The sequence below is a fragment of the Danio aesculapii genome, chromosome 11, assembly GCF_903798145.1.
Source record: "Danio aesculapii chromosome 11, fDanAes4.1, whole genome shotgun sequence".
Lineage (NCBI taxonomy): Eukaryota > Metazoa > Chordata > Actinopteri > Cypriniformes > Danionidae > Danio > Danio aesculapii.
Window position 1 is genome coordinate 10,911,273 of NC_079445.1, and position 16,926 is coordinate 10,928,198.

Below are 16,926 nucleotides of genomic sequence, written 5' to 3' on the forward strand. Positions count from 1 at the left end.
AAGTTTGAAAAGGCAGAGTAATGTTGTACATGTATGTTTACGGCAGAATAGTAAATGTGTCATGCTGCTTGGGTGTACCCCCGAAACCAGGACTTCTCAAAGTCTCAGTACAAAGATCCAAATCTGAATTTTTATCTGTGTCAAATAGGGCTGCACGATTATGAAAACGTTTTTCTGCGATACATAATGCGATATTGAGTATACTTTCACTAGATTAAATTAATAGGTCTATTTCTAAAAAGGTCATAAATTCAATAAATGGGGGGATTTTTGTAGCGCAGTGCTTCTGCATAAAATATACTAAACCAATCAAAAGCAAAACCTCAAGATCCTAAAACTGTTGGCTTAAAAGCCATATTTATTACAGAAATAAGTGTCATTTGAATTTCAAAACAATCAATGTTTTTAAAAAAAAAACTAATGATTTCCATGTTGGATTCTAAGTGGACTGCAAAAAAATCCAAAATACAGGCATTGCAAATATGGAAATTGGAAAATTATGATAAAGTGTTGAATACAAACAATTGTACTCATTGTAAAGTTGTATTGCTGAGAGTTGGGAACATTAATTAAGAAGTAGAAACAATTAAGCTTGGTCCTCCTTTACATTCAGCCAGTTGCTGAGACAGCCCTTTACTTTTGAATGATGTGACCTGAGAGTGAGAACAATCTCTCACAAGTAAGGTTGGGTACTGAAACCCGTGTGGACCGGACCGAATCAGCATATGAATTTTGGTGCCTAATTTCGGTGCTACTGGTGCTGCAACAAGGACGTAAAAAGCATCAAGGGGTACATCAAAGGCACACATTGGTACGAGTTGTCACATCGGAGACTATAGAATTCTTACAGTAACTTTGGTCACACCTTCTGTAAACATTTAATTATAAACAACTTTGAGGAATATGGACACTGTCGGCATTCTTAGGCGTTTGATCTTGTTGCTACGGAATGCCTGCACGTAGGCAATGCACATGGGGTCAACTTGAAGGCAGAAGAAAGTCTTTGACAGCTTGCGACATGATCAGGCACTTTCACTCAGTACGTTTTGTTAGATTTTGCTGTATTTGGCTTAACCGTTCTTGGGTGGCTCGCCAATGTATTGGATTATTCTAATACATACAATAAGTAAGCTGACCAAAGTTCTTATGGGGAGATTCTTATTTATTAACCCGTCGGTCTTCAAGTAGCTTAACCCAAAGTTCTGTCTTTGAGACACTACTTTATAACAAAGGACATGACCTCCCCGCAGATTTCCCAAATTATTTAGTTGCGTCACAACTCATCCCAAGTCATCCCAACATACACAGAATTGATCACATAAGAGTTTATTCAATGTAAATGCAATTGAACTAAAATGCACATAATCTTTCAGTTTACATGGACACCAATACTAATTTCAATATGATTAAGACAATCTACCATGTAAACAGCCAAAAAAAAGAGAGAGAAAAAAAAAAAAAAAAAAAAAAAAAAATATATATATATATATATATATATATATATATATATATATATATATATATATATATATATATATATATATATATATATATATATATATATATATATATATATATATATATATATATATATATATATATATATATATATATATATATATATATATATATATATATATATATATATATATATATATATATATATATATATATATAGCAACCTCCTTGGCCTGACGTAGCTGTCTGAGTTTTACAGTGAACCAAGGTTTGTCACTGTTGTATATGAGTTGAGTCCTGGTAGGAATGCACAGGTATTCACAGAAACTGATATAAGATGTTACACTCTCTGTGAGCACATCTAGGTCGTTTGCAGCAGCTTAAACTCTCCAGTCAGTGAGTATATGTTGCTGATTAAAGGTGAAACTGCCAAACTGCAGTTACAGTTGAAAAATTTTAAATGAAATTACCAGAAATGACATGAAACTCTAGAGCAGGGGTCGGGAGCCTTTTTTTTTTTTTCAGCCATTTCTGATTTTTTTTGGCAAATGCATTTTCTTAAAGAGCAACGTTCACTTAACTATTATGTGCAAAGCGAAAATGGCTCTGTCTAATCTTCAAGATGAGCCCACAGTTACCTCTTTCATCATGTTTTCTGGCTGACTTGAGATCGCTTTGCGTCTGTCTCCTGATCCATTCTCGCAGTTTCATCTTCTCTTGATCAGGCTCATTATCAGATTTACGTACTCGTCTTTTAATATATATATGCTTGACTGCCTCTGGCATTTTAAAAACACTTATTATTTAGGTAGGCCACTATGCCATTATTTATTTTCGCTGCTCACTGCGTGCAAAAAACAACAATCACCAACCAATGAGAGCGATTTGTAAATGTAAAAAAGCTGATTGGTCAAAAGTGACTACCTTTAAATGTGCGCGCACACACTCAACACAGCTTTGCTCGCTGTTTTTCACTCTGAGTCATTCACGTTTTCTCTCACTCACTCACTCACTCACTCACTCCCTCTCACACACACACAAACATGCAGGTATTCAACACGCACCAGTTAATGCCGGATCAATTAAAATAAATAACCGTAATGCAAAACACGAATATCTGACATTTCCCGGCGCATGATTCGGCCCAAATTAAGCACTGCCGCAAACAGTTCATTTGCGTACTTAACATACACGACTTATTCGCCATCTGTGAAATGTTTCGCAGCATTCAAACTCCAAGATGCCCCTGTCCAAACTCCCGTCCTGCCTCTGCTGTTTTTGTCTGCTTTGCACTTTATGCTGGAGCTCACCCGCCTTTGCACGTTGAACACACGTCGGCCACAACAGGAAATAAAAAACTACAACCACTTTAATTGCGTTATTTTTTTTAAACGCGTTAAATATTTCAAATTAATCACATTCGTTAACACGCTAATTTTAATAAATATAATATAAATAGACTCCTTATTTTTACTTTTCATCTGCACCAAGGCCTGCGACAACTTCCTTCCATGCTGTTTCCTTAACCTGCAGCTCTTTATTTGACTAACTATATTGATTATAAAGAATTGTAGGCTTCTCAAGCTCTGAGAAGTGTCATTTCATGTCTCTCAGGTGCACTTAGAAGACAATGATCTGTGATATCTTGTCATTGTTTTTGATTGTCAACATGTAGGCCTATAGTTACAGTAATATTCATACAATATAGTTAAAATGATATTGATACATAATAAAACCTAGTGTTCCCCTTAAGCAAAACTGATTTAGGTTTTGTAGTATAAATGACCATATAAAAATCAATGGATATTATCGATGCCATTCTTGCAGTGTACTATATAAATATTTTCAGAATTTGTAATTAATCTATTCTTTAAAACTTTAATAATAATTTATGCAGTTGCAATGCCTTGGTTTTATTTATATATATATATATATATATATATATATATATATATATATATATATATATATATATATATATATATATATATATATATATATATATATATATATATATATTATATATATATATATATATATATTATATATATTATATATATATATATATATTATATATATATATATATATATATATATATATATTATATATATATATATATATATATATATATATATATATATATATATTATATATATTATATATATATATATATATTATATATATATATATATATATATATATAATATATATATATATTATATACTTATAATAATTTTATTTATTTATTTAACAACACAACCAGGGGTAACATGGTGCAAAATACAGAGTGGTTTAATGTTATAAATGGCACTGTATTTCAGCAGCTCCCTAAGGTTTCACTTTGGACCATCATCACAAGAAGCAGGGTCAGTTGGGGGGGCAGTTAGGGGGACAGTTGGCCTAATGGATGGGGAGTTTAACTGGTTGCAGGTTCGATTCCCGGTCCCGTAGGAATTAAAGGTGGGGAAAGTGAATGAGCTGTACTCTCTCCATCTGCGATTCCCAGTTGAGGTGCCCCTAAGCAAGGCACCTAACCCCTAATTGCTCCCCGGGCACCGGAAGCAATAGCTGCCCACTGCTCCGAGTGTATGCTTACTATGGGTGTGTTTGCTTTCACTTCTCCTTTTGTGCGTGTGTGCTTGGATTGGTCAAAAGCATTCCATACTAGACAGTACTTGGATCAGTTAAGCCTAGTTCACACTACAGGATTTCAAGCCTTATTTGAGCCCGATTTGGAAGTTAATGAGCTCGCCGACTGATCAGGCTGTGGTCGGGGAAAAAATCTGCGGGTGCTCGACACTTGTCTGTCTTTGTGCGAACAACAGAACAACGCATCAAAGAGTCTTGCTGACGAGTCGCCAACACCTCACAGACGAAAATCCAATATCTAGCATGCTGAATATTCCAGAGCAGTCGGCCGACTCGACCCCACGTGTGGTCAGATGTAGTCACGAGCTGCAGCCAATGAGAGGGCATATCAGCATGAGCTGAATGGCCATTGTGCTCGGGCTCAACAGAAATGTCTGTGATTGGCCAGAATGGGCATCGGTGCACTCGCTTCATTCTGCGTTAACACAGACATGAGAGTAGGCTATATTAACAGTGGAACTAGCATTCATTAGCTGTTAGAATTACCATACTGGTCATTCTGACCGTACTCATATAAGACGTCATATTTACATTCAAAGCTTCTATTGAGATATTAAAATTAAGCTTTGAATGTCTGTCATAATTTTTTATGACACAATTGCGGTATTATCTTTTTGGTAATACAGCTTATAAATATGTAGGTAAGATACTAGAACACCAGTACATTCTGTACTTGATGTCATTTTTGTCAAGTCATATTTACATGCTTATAAAGCTTCTGTTGTGGTTTTAGAATAAATCAAATATAACAGCTGAGGGAATTTTAGACACTGATGCTAGCTGTATTAAATCCACTGTAAACCACAGCTTCACAGGGTTTATTGCTTTTATAAAATGTATCAAAGTTTCTTAAAACAAAACGAAGCACTTTAAACCATTTCTTTGACTCTGTACAGGTAGTGGAACAATTTCCAAACAACACTTGTTTGTTTGTAATGCAATTTACAACAGCTTTGAACATGGCTCAACCAATCAGAATCAAGGACCGGAACTATCCATTTTGTGTTGTAGCTTTGAATGTCAGTGATTATATTTCACAAACTTTTCCTGTAATATTTGTATAAGCTGCCAAGACACAGAAGTCTGTGTTTTGTAATGTTTAATATAATAATGATGGAATAAATTATGCACACATTTAAAGGAACAGTTCACACAAATACAATTTCCCCACCATTTACTCACTCTCATATGGTTCTAGGCTTTTAATGATTTTTTTTTTTTCTTCAGTTGAGCCCAAAACAAGGTATTCTAAGGAATGTTGGGAACCAGCAGCTCTTGGTATCAATACCGTGAACAAAAATTAAGCCGATGGCTGCTACTTTTCAAAAATCTTTCTTCCAAAACATCTTGCTTTGTGTTCAGCATGAGAACGAAACTTCGACAAGTGAAGGTTGTGTGTGTGTGTGTGTGTGTGTGTGTGCGTGTGTGTGTGTGTGTGTAATTTTTATTATTATTTAAAAAATTTTTTTATAACTATCCCTTTATGAAAAGTCAGGGTACTATGGTATACGAGTTTTAGTTTTACAGTTAATACATTGCAAAATTTTAAAAGGGTCAAAATGACTGCATTGGTAGTTCTTGTTTTAAACACTGATTTGTTAAAGGAATAGCCCTTAAAGATTTTTTTTAATTGGTATATCTTTGCTTTTTTGATTCAGGAGAAGCTGCCAGGAGACAGTTTGTTGCCTGAGGCCAAGCGCTACATGGAAAGACTTATAAAGCTTGGCAAGAGAAACGGCCTCCATCTTCCCAAAGTGACACAGGAGGTCAGATATTAAGATTTTCCTTTCAGGTCGCAGTGTAACAGTAGCGCAAACATTCTTTTCTGGCATGTAACTGTTTTGCCTTCCCTGTAATAGGAGATCAAAAAGATCAAGAAGAAACTGAGTACCCTGTGTATCGATTTCAACAAACACCTGAATGAAGATACAACTTGCCTGCATTTCTCTCGAGAGGAGCTTGGTGGGTGTCACACTGAGGATCAGATTTACCATCTCAAGTCAGAACGATTATGCTCATTTCTATACAATAAAGCGTAATACAACTGTGAGTGTTAATTAGTTTGGTATAGTATGCATAAGGTTTAGTTACTTGCATAGCAAACATTATAAATGTATAACATGAGAAGAGAGAAAAATAGTTCACTTTTTTTGACTATTTATTTATTTATTTTTGGTGTCGTGAGAGAAATCTAATCTGAGAGAGAAAAAAACTAACATTTTGCATGATCTGGGTCAGCTGGTAAACTGTGCAATACATTGACAAAATAAAATTAAACATTTTATATGCCGGCCACTTTATTAGGTACACCTGTCCATCAGCTCATTAACGCAAATTTCTAATTAACCAATCACATGGCAGCAACTCAATGCATTTAGTCATGTAGACATGGTCAAGACGATCTGCTGCAGTTCAAACTTAGCATCAAAATGGGAAAGAAAGATGATTTAAGTAACTTTGAATGTTGATGGTGCCAGATCTTGAGTATTTCAGACACTGCTGATCTACTGAGATTTTTACGCACAACCATCTCTAGTGTTTACAGAGAATGGTCCAAAAAAGTGAAAATATCCAGCGAGTGGCAGTTCTGTGGGCACAAATGCCTTGTTAATGCCAGAGGTCAGAGGAGAATGGCCAGACTGGTTGGAGCTGATATAAAGGCAACAGTAACTCAAATAACCACTTGTTACAATCGAGGTATGCAGAAGAGCATCTCTGAAGGCACAACACGTCCAACCTTGAGGGGAATGGGCTACAGCAGCAGAAGACCGAACCGGGTGCCACTTCTGTTAGCTAAGAACAGGAAACTGAGGCTACAATTCATACAGGCTCACCAAAACTGGACAAAGGAAGATTGGAGAGTCTGATGACTCTTGATTTCTGCTGCGACATTCGTATGGCAGGGGCAGAATTTAGCATCAACAACATGAAAGCATGGATTAATCCTGCATTGTATCAACCGTTCAGGCTGGTGGTGGTGGTGGTGGAATGATGTGAGTGATATTTTCTTGGCACACTTTGGGCCCATTAGTAACAATTGAGCATCAGGTCAACGTCACAGCGTACCTGAGTATTGTTGCTGGTCATGTCCATCTCTTTATGACCACAGTGTACCCATCCTCTGATGGCTACTTCCAGCTGGATAACGCAGCCTGACATAAAGCGCAAATCATCTCAGAATGGTTTCTTAAACATGACCGTGAGTTCACTGTACTCAAATGGTCTCCACAGTCACCAGATTTCAATCCAATAGAGCACCTTTGGGATGTGGTGGAACGGGAGATTCGCATCATGGATGTGCAGCCGACAAGTCTTCAGCAACAGCGTGATGCTATCATGACAATATGGACTAAAATCTCTGAGGAGCATTTCCAGTACCTTGTTGAATATAGGCCACGAAGGATTAAGGCAGTTCGGAAGGCAAAAAGGGGTCCAACCTGGTACTAGTAAGGTGTACCTAATAAAGTGGCTGGTGAGTGTATACAACATGTATATAAATATTACACATAAAACAATACAATTTAATATTTAGTCACAATGTTGAGAGTTGGTTGCAGGAAAAACTTCACTGATTTTATAGGCGCTACAGTATTATCCTCAGTTATTAGCATTGCTGCTTTTCTTTTCCTTATCACACAGTGCTCATGTAAACCATTTTATTTTAGTTTACCTCTAATTTAGATTCATGTGTAAATGACTTTTATAGGGGGACTCCCTGAGGATTTCCTTAACTCTCTGGAAAAGGATGAGTCTGGAAAACTGAAGCTCACTCTGAAGTATCCTCATTATTTCCCCACCATGAAAAAATGCTTCGTCCCCGAGACACGGAAGAAATTAGAGGAGGCCTTCAACTCGCGCTGCAAAGAGGTCAGACATTGCAGAAACACCTGTAACCAGAGCAATAATGCTTGGCCAATTGCACTTGTGTGGTTGATGCAACAAAAGTATTCATTTGTATGTTGTTGTAATTTCCCCTAACAGGAGAACTCTGCTATCCTGAAGGAGCTTGTGAATTTGCGCTCTCAGAAGAGCAGCCTGCTGGGCTTCAGCACTCATTCTGACTTTGTTCTTGAAATGAACATGGCTAAGTCCTCCAAGAAGGTTTCCACTTTTCTCGGTAATGACTGATATCTTGATATGGATATTTAAAAATGTAAGAATCTCACTTAAATGAGCAAAAATGAGGCTGAGATTTAAAAATATTAGCGATTAGAACATTCTGAACTTTTACATGAAGTAACAATAATAAAATAAGGGATGTCATCTTGTTTTAGTTCACACCTGACAGCAAGTTTCTAGTATACCTAATAAGAGCTTGATTAGCTAAACTCAGCAGGACACTCACCCTCTAGGACGAGTTTGGGCACTCCTTGGCATGAGAATGAGTAATTATTAGCATAATTAATATTTTTGGCTGAACTAACTTAATGGATATGTTTATGTACATCTGGATGGATAAATGACATGGTAATTTTATTATTTATTTATTTAATTTATTTTAATTTTGCAATTCTGTTACCGCACTAATAAAAAGCTTTATTCTAAACACATGGCGAGCAGAATGGGATTATTGCTCAAAGTAAACTTTTCGAAATCCACCCCTCAAGGCCCATTCACACCAGGACACTTTTTGCTTGCGTTTTCTGTCGATGTTTAACGCCTAAACTAAATAAAGGCCGCCAATGTGATCGTGCACACCAATGCGGAAAATGACAGACGTAAAAGCATCATTTTTAAAGAAACACCTCAAGCTGGTTTTTTGTTTTGTCGCACAAATCAGATTGGCACTTTAGTTCACGTGCACGGAGCTGCTGAAGTTACTGTAAACAGCACTTGGAGGTGCTCAAGGGCAAAACTGTCAATGTGAGTGCACATTGAAGAAGATGCCCAGAGGCGATATTAACGTGGAGCTGCTTATTGCACTGGTTACCAATAATCATTTCTTCATCACTAAAGCTGGAGCTGCAACTTGAACCATCCATGCTTGTTCAAATCGCCAGTAACTTTAACAACGACAAAAAGCATAGAATCACTGATTCTAAGCTCTGTCAAAAATCGTGTAAACTTTGTCGTCTTCTGTGTTACAAGCAGGTGTCAGAAGCTTAAAGTTGTGTAGAGCCATCTAACATTAAGGTGTAATTTTTGCATACTCTTCTGCTCAACGCTAGTGCAAATCATTTGGGTTTGAATCCAGAAAAACGTCGTAAAACGCTGACAAACTCAAACGAAAAGCGTCCCAGTGTGTACAAAAATTAAACCATTTTTTTTTTAAAGTTGCAGCATGCAAGTTTGACACACAGTGGTTGAACTAGGTATTGCATTCCAGGATCAAAACAAATGCACCTCAGGTTGCCTGATTGAGGACCAACAAGGCTGATTTTAAATCGTGTTTTATATAAAAGCAACGGCATGCGGTTTAGGGATGTTTTTCATATTAAATGGAGTTTTTATACTAACCAACTCCTCAAACTGATATATTAGAAACAGTTAACAGTTCTATTTCTTGTTAAAAAGGTTTAATATGTATTAATTAGATTATAAACCTTACTATTTGATAAGTGAGTGTATATTCTGTGTTTCTGAGTGGCTGCGTTAAAATTTCTGTCGTGTTTCGTTTGGTGCAAACAGCCAAATCACTATAAATTTCTTCACGTAGCATGTTGTTAGGAGATGCGATTACAATGTAACCTGCTCACCTATTGTTTACCTCATGTGAAACTTTGAATCTGCATCTCATTTCGGAGTCTGCTACTGTCCATCGGTGATCGCATTTCAGTCACAGACACATACTTTGTGAGCCTTCCTGAATGAATGAATGAATGAAATATGCTGTTTTCCATCAAGGCAAACTGGGGTGCTGAAATATAATTGACTAGACTGGCATTGGGGAGGGTTAAAGAGAGCAAAACAAAGGCAGCCGTTCCGGCACGGAAAGCTCATTTTCAAAGTAGAATATCTGACTTCAGCATTGTTTTTTAGATAAACAAGAATGTTCACTTAGCATGTTTCTTAAATATCTACAACATATTATGCTATTTTTATGCTTTAGAAGAGTCAAGAACTTGCATACAGCACCTTTATCTCAATACATGATTTGGTTGTTTACACAAGATGCTATATTGACACACAAGACCTACTCATGGACATTTACTCAAAGGAGAAATTTCACCAAATGTTAATTTTGCAATAGCAAACAAACTGTTAAACATATACTTTTAAATGCCCTATTTTAATGTCATCAATTTTTTTTTTTTTTTTTTTTTTATCTGGAGAGACCTTAAAGGAAAAACTGTTAGATTTTAGTCATTTAAGATTAAGATTTTTATCTTCTTATTTCTCTTAATTTTTTTTTTTTCTTTTTCATTATAGAAAATGTTTTTAAATGTATGATGTTTCTTTTGCCATAACATGGTCAGAGAAGCTGATATGACCAACTCAAAATCTCTATCGTTTCTCCACATTCTAGAGGACCTTTCCCATAAGCTAAAGCCCCTAGGTGAGAAGGAGAGGGCTGTAATCCTGAAGCTGAAGGAACAGGAGAGCCAGAAGAGAAATCTGCCCTTCACTGGAGAACTTTATGCATGGGACACGCGCTACTACATGACCCAGGTGGAGGAGACCCAGTATGCAGTGGATCAGAACCAGCTGAAGGAGTATTTTCCAATGGAGGTGGTTACCAAAGGCCTGCTGGACATCTATCAGGAGCTGCTAAACCTCACATTTCAGAAAGTAGAGGGCGCTCCAGTCTGGCATGACGATGTGTCGCTATACAGTGTTAAAGACCGAACATCTGGACAGGTGGTGGGCCAGTTTTATCTGGATCTATTCCCCAGGTGAGTACTCTTATCTGTTCTGAAAGTGTTTTTCAGCTTGGACTCTAGAGGACCAAGGATGTTTTCATCCACTCTGGGGTTATTTTGAGTCTTAATTTGGCCACAACGTTCTCTGTGTTTCAGCAAATGGAATGATTTTTATTTTGACACACGTTTTGGGAAAATGCTTTAAATTTGCCCACAGTGTATTTGAGTTTATGAAAAATTCCACTCCCTGTTCGTTATGTTTGTGGCTGTTTTTGCCCCATTGACTTCCATATATATAACATTTTTTGATTGCATAGCCATGGCACCCTATAATCATGCATTCTTGATTGTTTGTGGTTTTCCCTGTTGGGAAGGGGATTGTGATTTTTACTCATGATCATCAGTTACAGTGCAAATCAAAGCTTAGTTTCTGACTTTATGTTGGTATAATCAATGTCAATGGGGTAAAAAAGCCATGAACATAATGAAAGGGTTGTCAATTTGAACAATACACAAGGGTTGAGTATTTTCTATCTTGTGTTTGTATATTGATTAAAGGTTTATTTCAATAGAATAAAATCACTGTCATAAATATTTCGTGCATAAATTTCACACATCTGTAATTATAAAATCGTAAAGGAAAATGGAACGTACTCGTAATTTTACGAGCATACAATTCCAAAATCTGCACTTAGAACAGACACAGATACGACATTTTCTTTGTCGGTTTGTAAATGACTAATAAATTTACGATGGGTGTCCTTTACAAGCACAAAATACAGTTACACCACGGACACGACAACCTGATTACAAGTACGAATCAAACAGCGACACTCCACTGTCAAAATTACGTCACCACTGTCACAGGCATTAATAAACAAGCGAGAGTCATCGATCACAGCGGTGAGCTTGCTGGGCACTCGAGCTCCCACACACCATCTCAGGTAAGATTATTTTTATTCCCTTTTGACATGTCTGTCATGAGCTGTAATAAAAGTTGAGACTTAATGACGTCCATTTTCGCTGTGTTTCTTGGACATTTTATAGAATCAAAATTAAGAACGGACTGAGGATAGCGAGCTAGCATAATGTAAGTTAACATTACAGGCAGCGATCGCAGAATTTCTCAGTGAATCACTTAACAGTGTTTAACTATAACATGACATCTGTTGATTAAGTCACCTTTTTTTAACTGTTTAAGTAACTCACAAACACCCTATAAGATCACCAGGGAACACAAACTAAATTAGACAGATTTATCCAGTATAGGTAAACAAAACAAAGAACATTTTACCCTTATTAATTAATTGCAACTTGAAATAAATCAGAATAAGCAAAATATAATGTGGTTATTAAGCAATCACCAATATAGAACAAACACACACAGGAAAACGCACATTAATAGTTTATTACTTATAATAATACAATATAATGTAACTAATAGTTTAATAAAGTAATATAACAAACAAATAACAAAACAAAATTATTTATATTAATAGTTACTAATACCTTACTTTGTACAAATTTAAAGATAATATAATAATGTTAATAATATATATCTGAACATATAATTTCCTTTCCATACATTGAGGGGCTTAATTATTCAGCTTTCAGATGACATGCAAGTCTGTTTCAAATGATTGCCCCTCATGTCTGGTTTTGTGGTTCGGGGTCAAATATTTAACATATTTAATATTTATTTATTTTTATTCATAGTCTCATAAAAATGTTTAACGTTACTCACCTCTGGTAAGCACAAACCCTTAAATATTTAACCTGCCTTTTGCTGATATCTTTACATGATAGGTCAATGGTTGATCTGGCTTTAAAAAAAATGTACTTAACAGATGTCATGTTATAGTTAAACACCGTTAAGTGTTTCACTGAGAATTCTACGCTCGCTGCAACGTTAACTTACTTTATGCTAGCTCACTGTCTTCAGTCCGTTCCTAATTTTGAATCTGTAAAATGTCCAAGAAACACAGCGAAAATGGACCTCATTAAGTCTCAACCTTTATTACACCTCATGACGGACTTTTTTCAAAGAGGAAATAACAAAAATCTTACCCAAGATGGTGTGTGGGATCAAGATTCTGATTGTGATCAGGATTCTCGCTTGTTTATTAATGCCTGTGACAGCGGTGACGTAATTTTGACAGTGGAGTGTCGTTGTTTGATTCGTACTAGTAATCAGGTTGTCGTGTTCGTTGTGAAACTGTATTTTGTGCTTGTAAAGGACACCCATCGTAAATGTATCAGTCATATACAAACAGACAAAGAAAATGTTGTATCTTTGTCTGTTCTAAGCGCAGATTTTGGAATTGTATGCTTGTAAAATTATGAGTACGTTCTGTTATCCTTGACGATTTTATAATTACAGATGCGTGAATTTTATTAACGCACATTATTCCATGTATTTAACAAAAAAAAGGAAATTCTGTGTTTTTTTTTTATTTTTTATTTCTCACTCATGTCGTTCCAATGAGACCTTAGTTCATTTTTGGAACACAAATGAATGTATTTTAGATTAAATCCAAGAGCTCTTCAATTAAATCATAGACTAAAATGGTCCCAAGATGTTTAATGTCCAGAAAAAGAACCAAAATGATTTTTAAAACACTGCATGTTACATTGGACTTCAGTGGTTCTACTATAATCATAGGTCCAAGAAAGCTGCCAAAAAGTTGCCAAGCTCATCTAAAATATCTTAAATTGGGTTCCAAAGATGGTCTCAGGGGATTGAAAGGGTGAGGGTGAGTAATTAATAACATGGTTTTAGTTTTAAGTGCGAGTTAACCCTTTAACAACAACAAACAAGACAAATAGAAGCCTAATACTCTTTTTAGTGGCAACAGTTTTCAGCCACATTCAGCACATACAAAAAATCCTTTATATACTTCAGAATTATTAGACAATTGTATTTTTGAAGAGCAATTTCTTCATTAAATAAAACAACTGCATCATTTGTGTTCCAAAGACAAACAAAGAAGATATTTTAGGTGAAATCCAAGAGCTTCCTCATCCTCTGTAGACAGCTAGTTTTCAGACTTGTTCGAAGTGGAGAAAAGTCTACAAAAATGTTGCACGCACATAAAGCAAAAATAACTGCTTCATTCAACAGTTTCTTCTCAATTTCAGTATGTTGTGCAAGGTGTGATTTAGTACCTTTCTGGACTTTGTATGAGTCTGGAACCTTACTGTCTAAGGAGGATAAGGGAGCTCTCCAATTTCACCTAAAATACCTCTATTTGTATTCTGAAGAAGAACGAACGTCTCAGGCATTTGGAAAAACATGAGGGTCAGTAATTAATAACATTTTGGCGTGAACTAAGACTTTGTGAATCCAGTAGAGCTGTGGTGAAAAACCTGATTCTCTATTGTATTAATTCTGAGTAAAACAGATGTACTCCGCTTGCATCCACTACTTTACAAATATCTTTAAAACCTAAAATAATCATTAATAAAGTTAGGAAAGCTTTAAACAAATTACAAGAGTGTTCACAGTGAGCCATGTTTATGTTAATTGCATGACATAAAAGCCAACTAAGCCCACACGGAATCTGCATGTGCAGATTTCCGCAGATTTTGAGCCCTTCATTGATTGTTTATTTGTGTAAATTTAAATTTATTCGGTTTTTAAATTAATTTCAATAATATTATTGACTAATATGAAAATATTTATATGATTTATTTACAATAAAGTTTGTAAAGTAATATTTTCTGCCTTTTAGTAGATATATTATATAGAAGACTTGCTTTGTTTACCAAATAAAGTGGATCTAATTGGATTTGCATTGTAAACATTAAATACAAAGTTAAATAAAGTTAAAAAGGTCTTAATTTTTTTCATATATATTCAGTTTTAGTTATGATACTCCCAAAGTCACTTCGCATGAATCTGCAGATTTTACCAAAATTCTGCGCAGAAATAGCAAATAATGTCTGCAGATTCCGTCTGGCCCTACTTATGACTCTGACTTATGGCTTTTACTCATGAGCATTTGAATATATAGTTAAGGGGGAAATCAAGCCCTCAGTCAAGTTTTTGTTATTTTGTACACTGGATTCCACTTTAATGAAAATATATTAAACAAACTTGATTAATGAAACCATTTAGAAAAAAACGGCATGTTTTACTATAGCTTTTAGACCTAGGGCACGGCCATCTTGAAATATCGCTGTGTCTGACGTCATGGGGTTGGTTCTGTTCTCTCAGCTGAACAGATACAATGGAAGTAAAAAACTGAACACGGAGACTGCAAAGCCTAATTTAACACAATGCGTGAAGTTGTGGATGTGGAGCTGGTGCAAATATAAGCTTCAGATGTGTGTCTGATATAAAAATAAATATTTATTCTATTTTTCTTTTTTTCCCCCCAATTAATTATCGATCATTTGATGTGCTTTTGTCGACTCTCTGTATTACGCTGCCTGGCTGCCTGTCTGGGTTTTAACCAGGTCTGGTGCTGATGTAATGGGGGCGGGTACTTCCACTTTTCACTACTACAGCTGCTCACCTCTGCTCATGTTCAAACCAAACCAAGATCGGTGCTTTTTTTTTTTTTTTTTTTTTTCCATATGGCAGGTTTTACGTCGTTCATACATGTTGAGAGATCGAGTTGGTTGACTTGAAAAGGGAATATATGTTGAAATAATATACAAAGACATTACTTGGTAAAGCATGAAGTAGTGTATGATTTTTAGTCGTTGCATTGGTCTGAGTGTAAATCCCCTCGTCAGGTGAAAGATATTAACAAAAGAAAAATACACAACTTAAGACATTTAAATGCCTATGTACACTTAATTTTATTTGTTGTAGGGAAAAAAGGAAAATCGAATATATATATATATATATATATATATATATATATATATATATATATATATATATATATATATATATATATTTATATATATTTATTTATTTATTTATTTATTTATTTTTTTAGACACACATCTGATGCTTGTATTTGCACCAGCTCCACGTCCACAACTTCACGCATTAGGTTAAATTTAGTCTTTGCAGTCTTTGTGTTCAGTTCTTTACTTCCACTGTATCTTTTCAGCTGAGGGAATGGAATCAACCCTGTGACGTCAGACACAGCGACATTCCAAGATGGCGGTGCCTTAGGTTTAAAAAAATATAGTAAAACATGCCGTTTTCTGCTAAATGGTTACATCGAGTTTAATATATTTTCATTAAAGTAAAATCTAGTGTACAAAATGTAATCTTGTCTGAGTGCTTCAGTTCTCCTTTAAAAACTAGCCTAGAGCGCCTCGAGAGAATATCAATGCAATTTAAAAAATCACAGACTTTAACTCTTTAACATTTTTTTTTTTTTGCCACTGCTCTTGAATCTGGCCACTGTGTCTTATGGGTGAAGCTTAGAAACCATTTATATCTTGAAAGTAGAGCTTTACTGGCCGTTCAGCTAGATTAATTGCTAATTCTCCATTATCCCTATAGGGAGGGTAAATACGGACATGCCGCATGCTTTGGCTTGCAGCCTGGCTGCTTGCTCCCAAACGGGACCCGGCAGATGGCCGTGGCTGCCATGGTGGCTAATTTCAGCAAGCCCACCGCAGATGCACCATCTCTGCTGCAGCATGATGAAGTGGAAACGTACTTCCATGAGTTTGGACATGTGATGCATCAGCTTTGTGCTCAGGTCTGAATTACATTTTCCAAAAGTCACTTAAGTTGCGACTTTTGCAGTGTGTGTAGATTATATATGGGTTTACTTGTTTTTTTTGTTGTTGTTTTTTTCAGTCTGATTTTGCAATGTTCAGCGGGACTCACGTAGAGAGGGATTTTGTTGAAGCTCCATCTCAGATGTTGGAGAACTGGGTCTGGGAGAAGGAGCCCATTCAGCGCATGTCCAAGCACTACAAAACAGGAAACCCAATTCCAGAGGAGCTTCTGGATAAGCTCATTAAATCCAGACTCGCTAACACTGGTAATCATAGAAACACACCATAAAAACAGACATTGAGAACTTCATAACTTCCTAAATGCAT

General features: G+C 35.8%; 1 protein-coding gene across 2 annotated transcripts in view; it reads left to right on the forward strand.

Annotated features, from left to right (window-relative positions):
• The window catches only part of thop1 (thimet oligopeptidase 1), a 29,403-nt gene that overhangs the window by 9,148 nt on the left and 3,329 nt on the right, over nt 1-16,926 (forward strand). For both annotated transcript variants that reach the window (XM_056468498.1, XM_056468497.1), the window contains 7 exons: nt 5,767-5,874; nt 5,968-6,070; nt 7,815-7,975; nt 8,090-8,225; nt 10,575-10,941; nt 16,376-16,577; nt 16,679-16,865. In XM_056468498.1, coding sequence (XP_056324473.1) covers nt 5,767-5,874; nt 5,968-6,070; nt 7,815-7,975; nt 8,090-8,225; nt 10,575-10,941; nt 16,376-16,577; nt 16,679-16,865 — 1,264 coding nt within the window. The remainder of the gene's footprint in view (nt 1-5,766; nt 5,875-5,967; nt 6,071-7,814; nt 7,976-8,089; nt 8,226-10,574; nt 10,942-16,375; nt 16,578-16,678; nt 16,866-16,926) is intronic.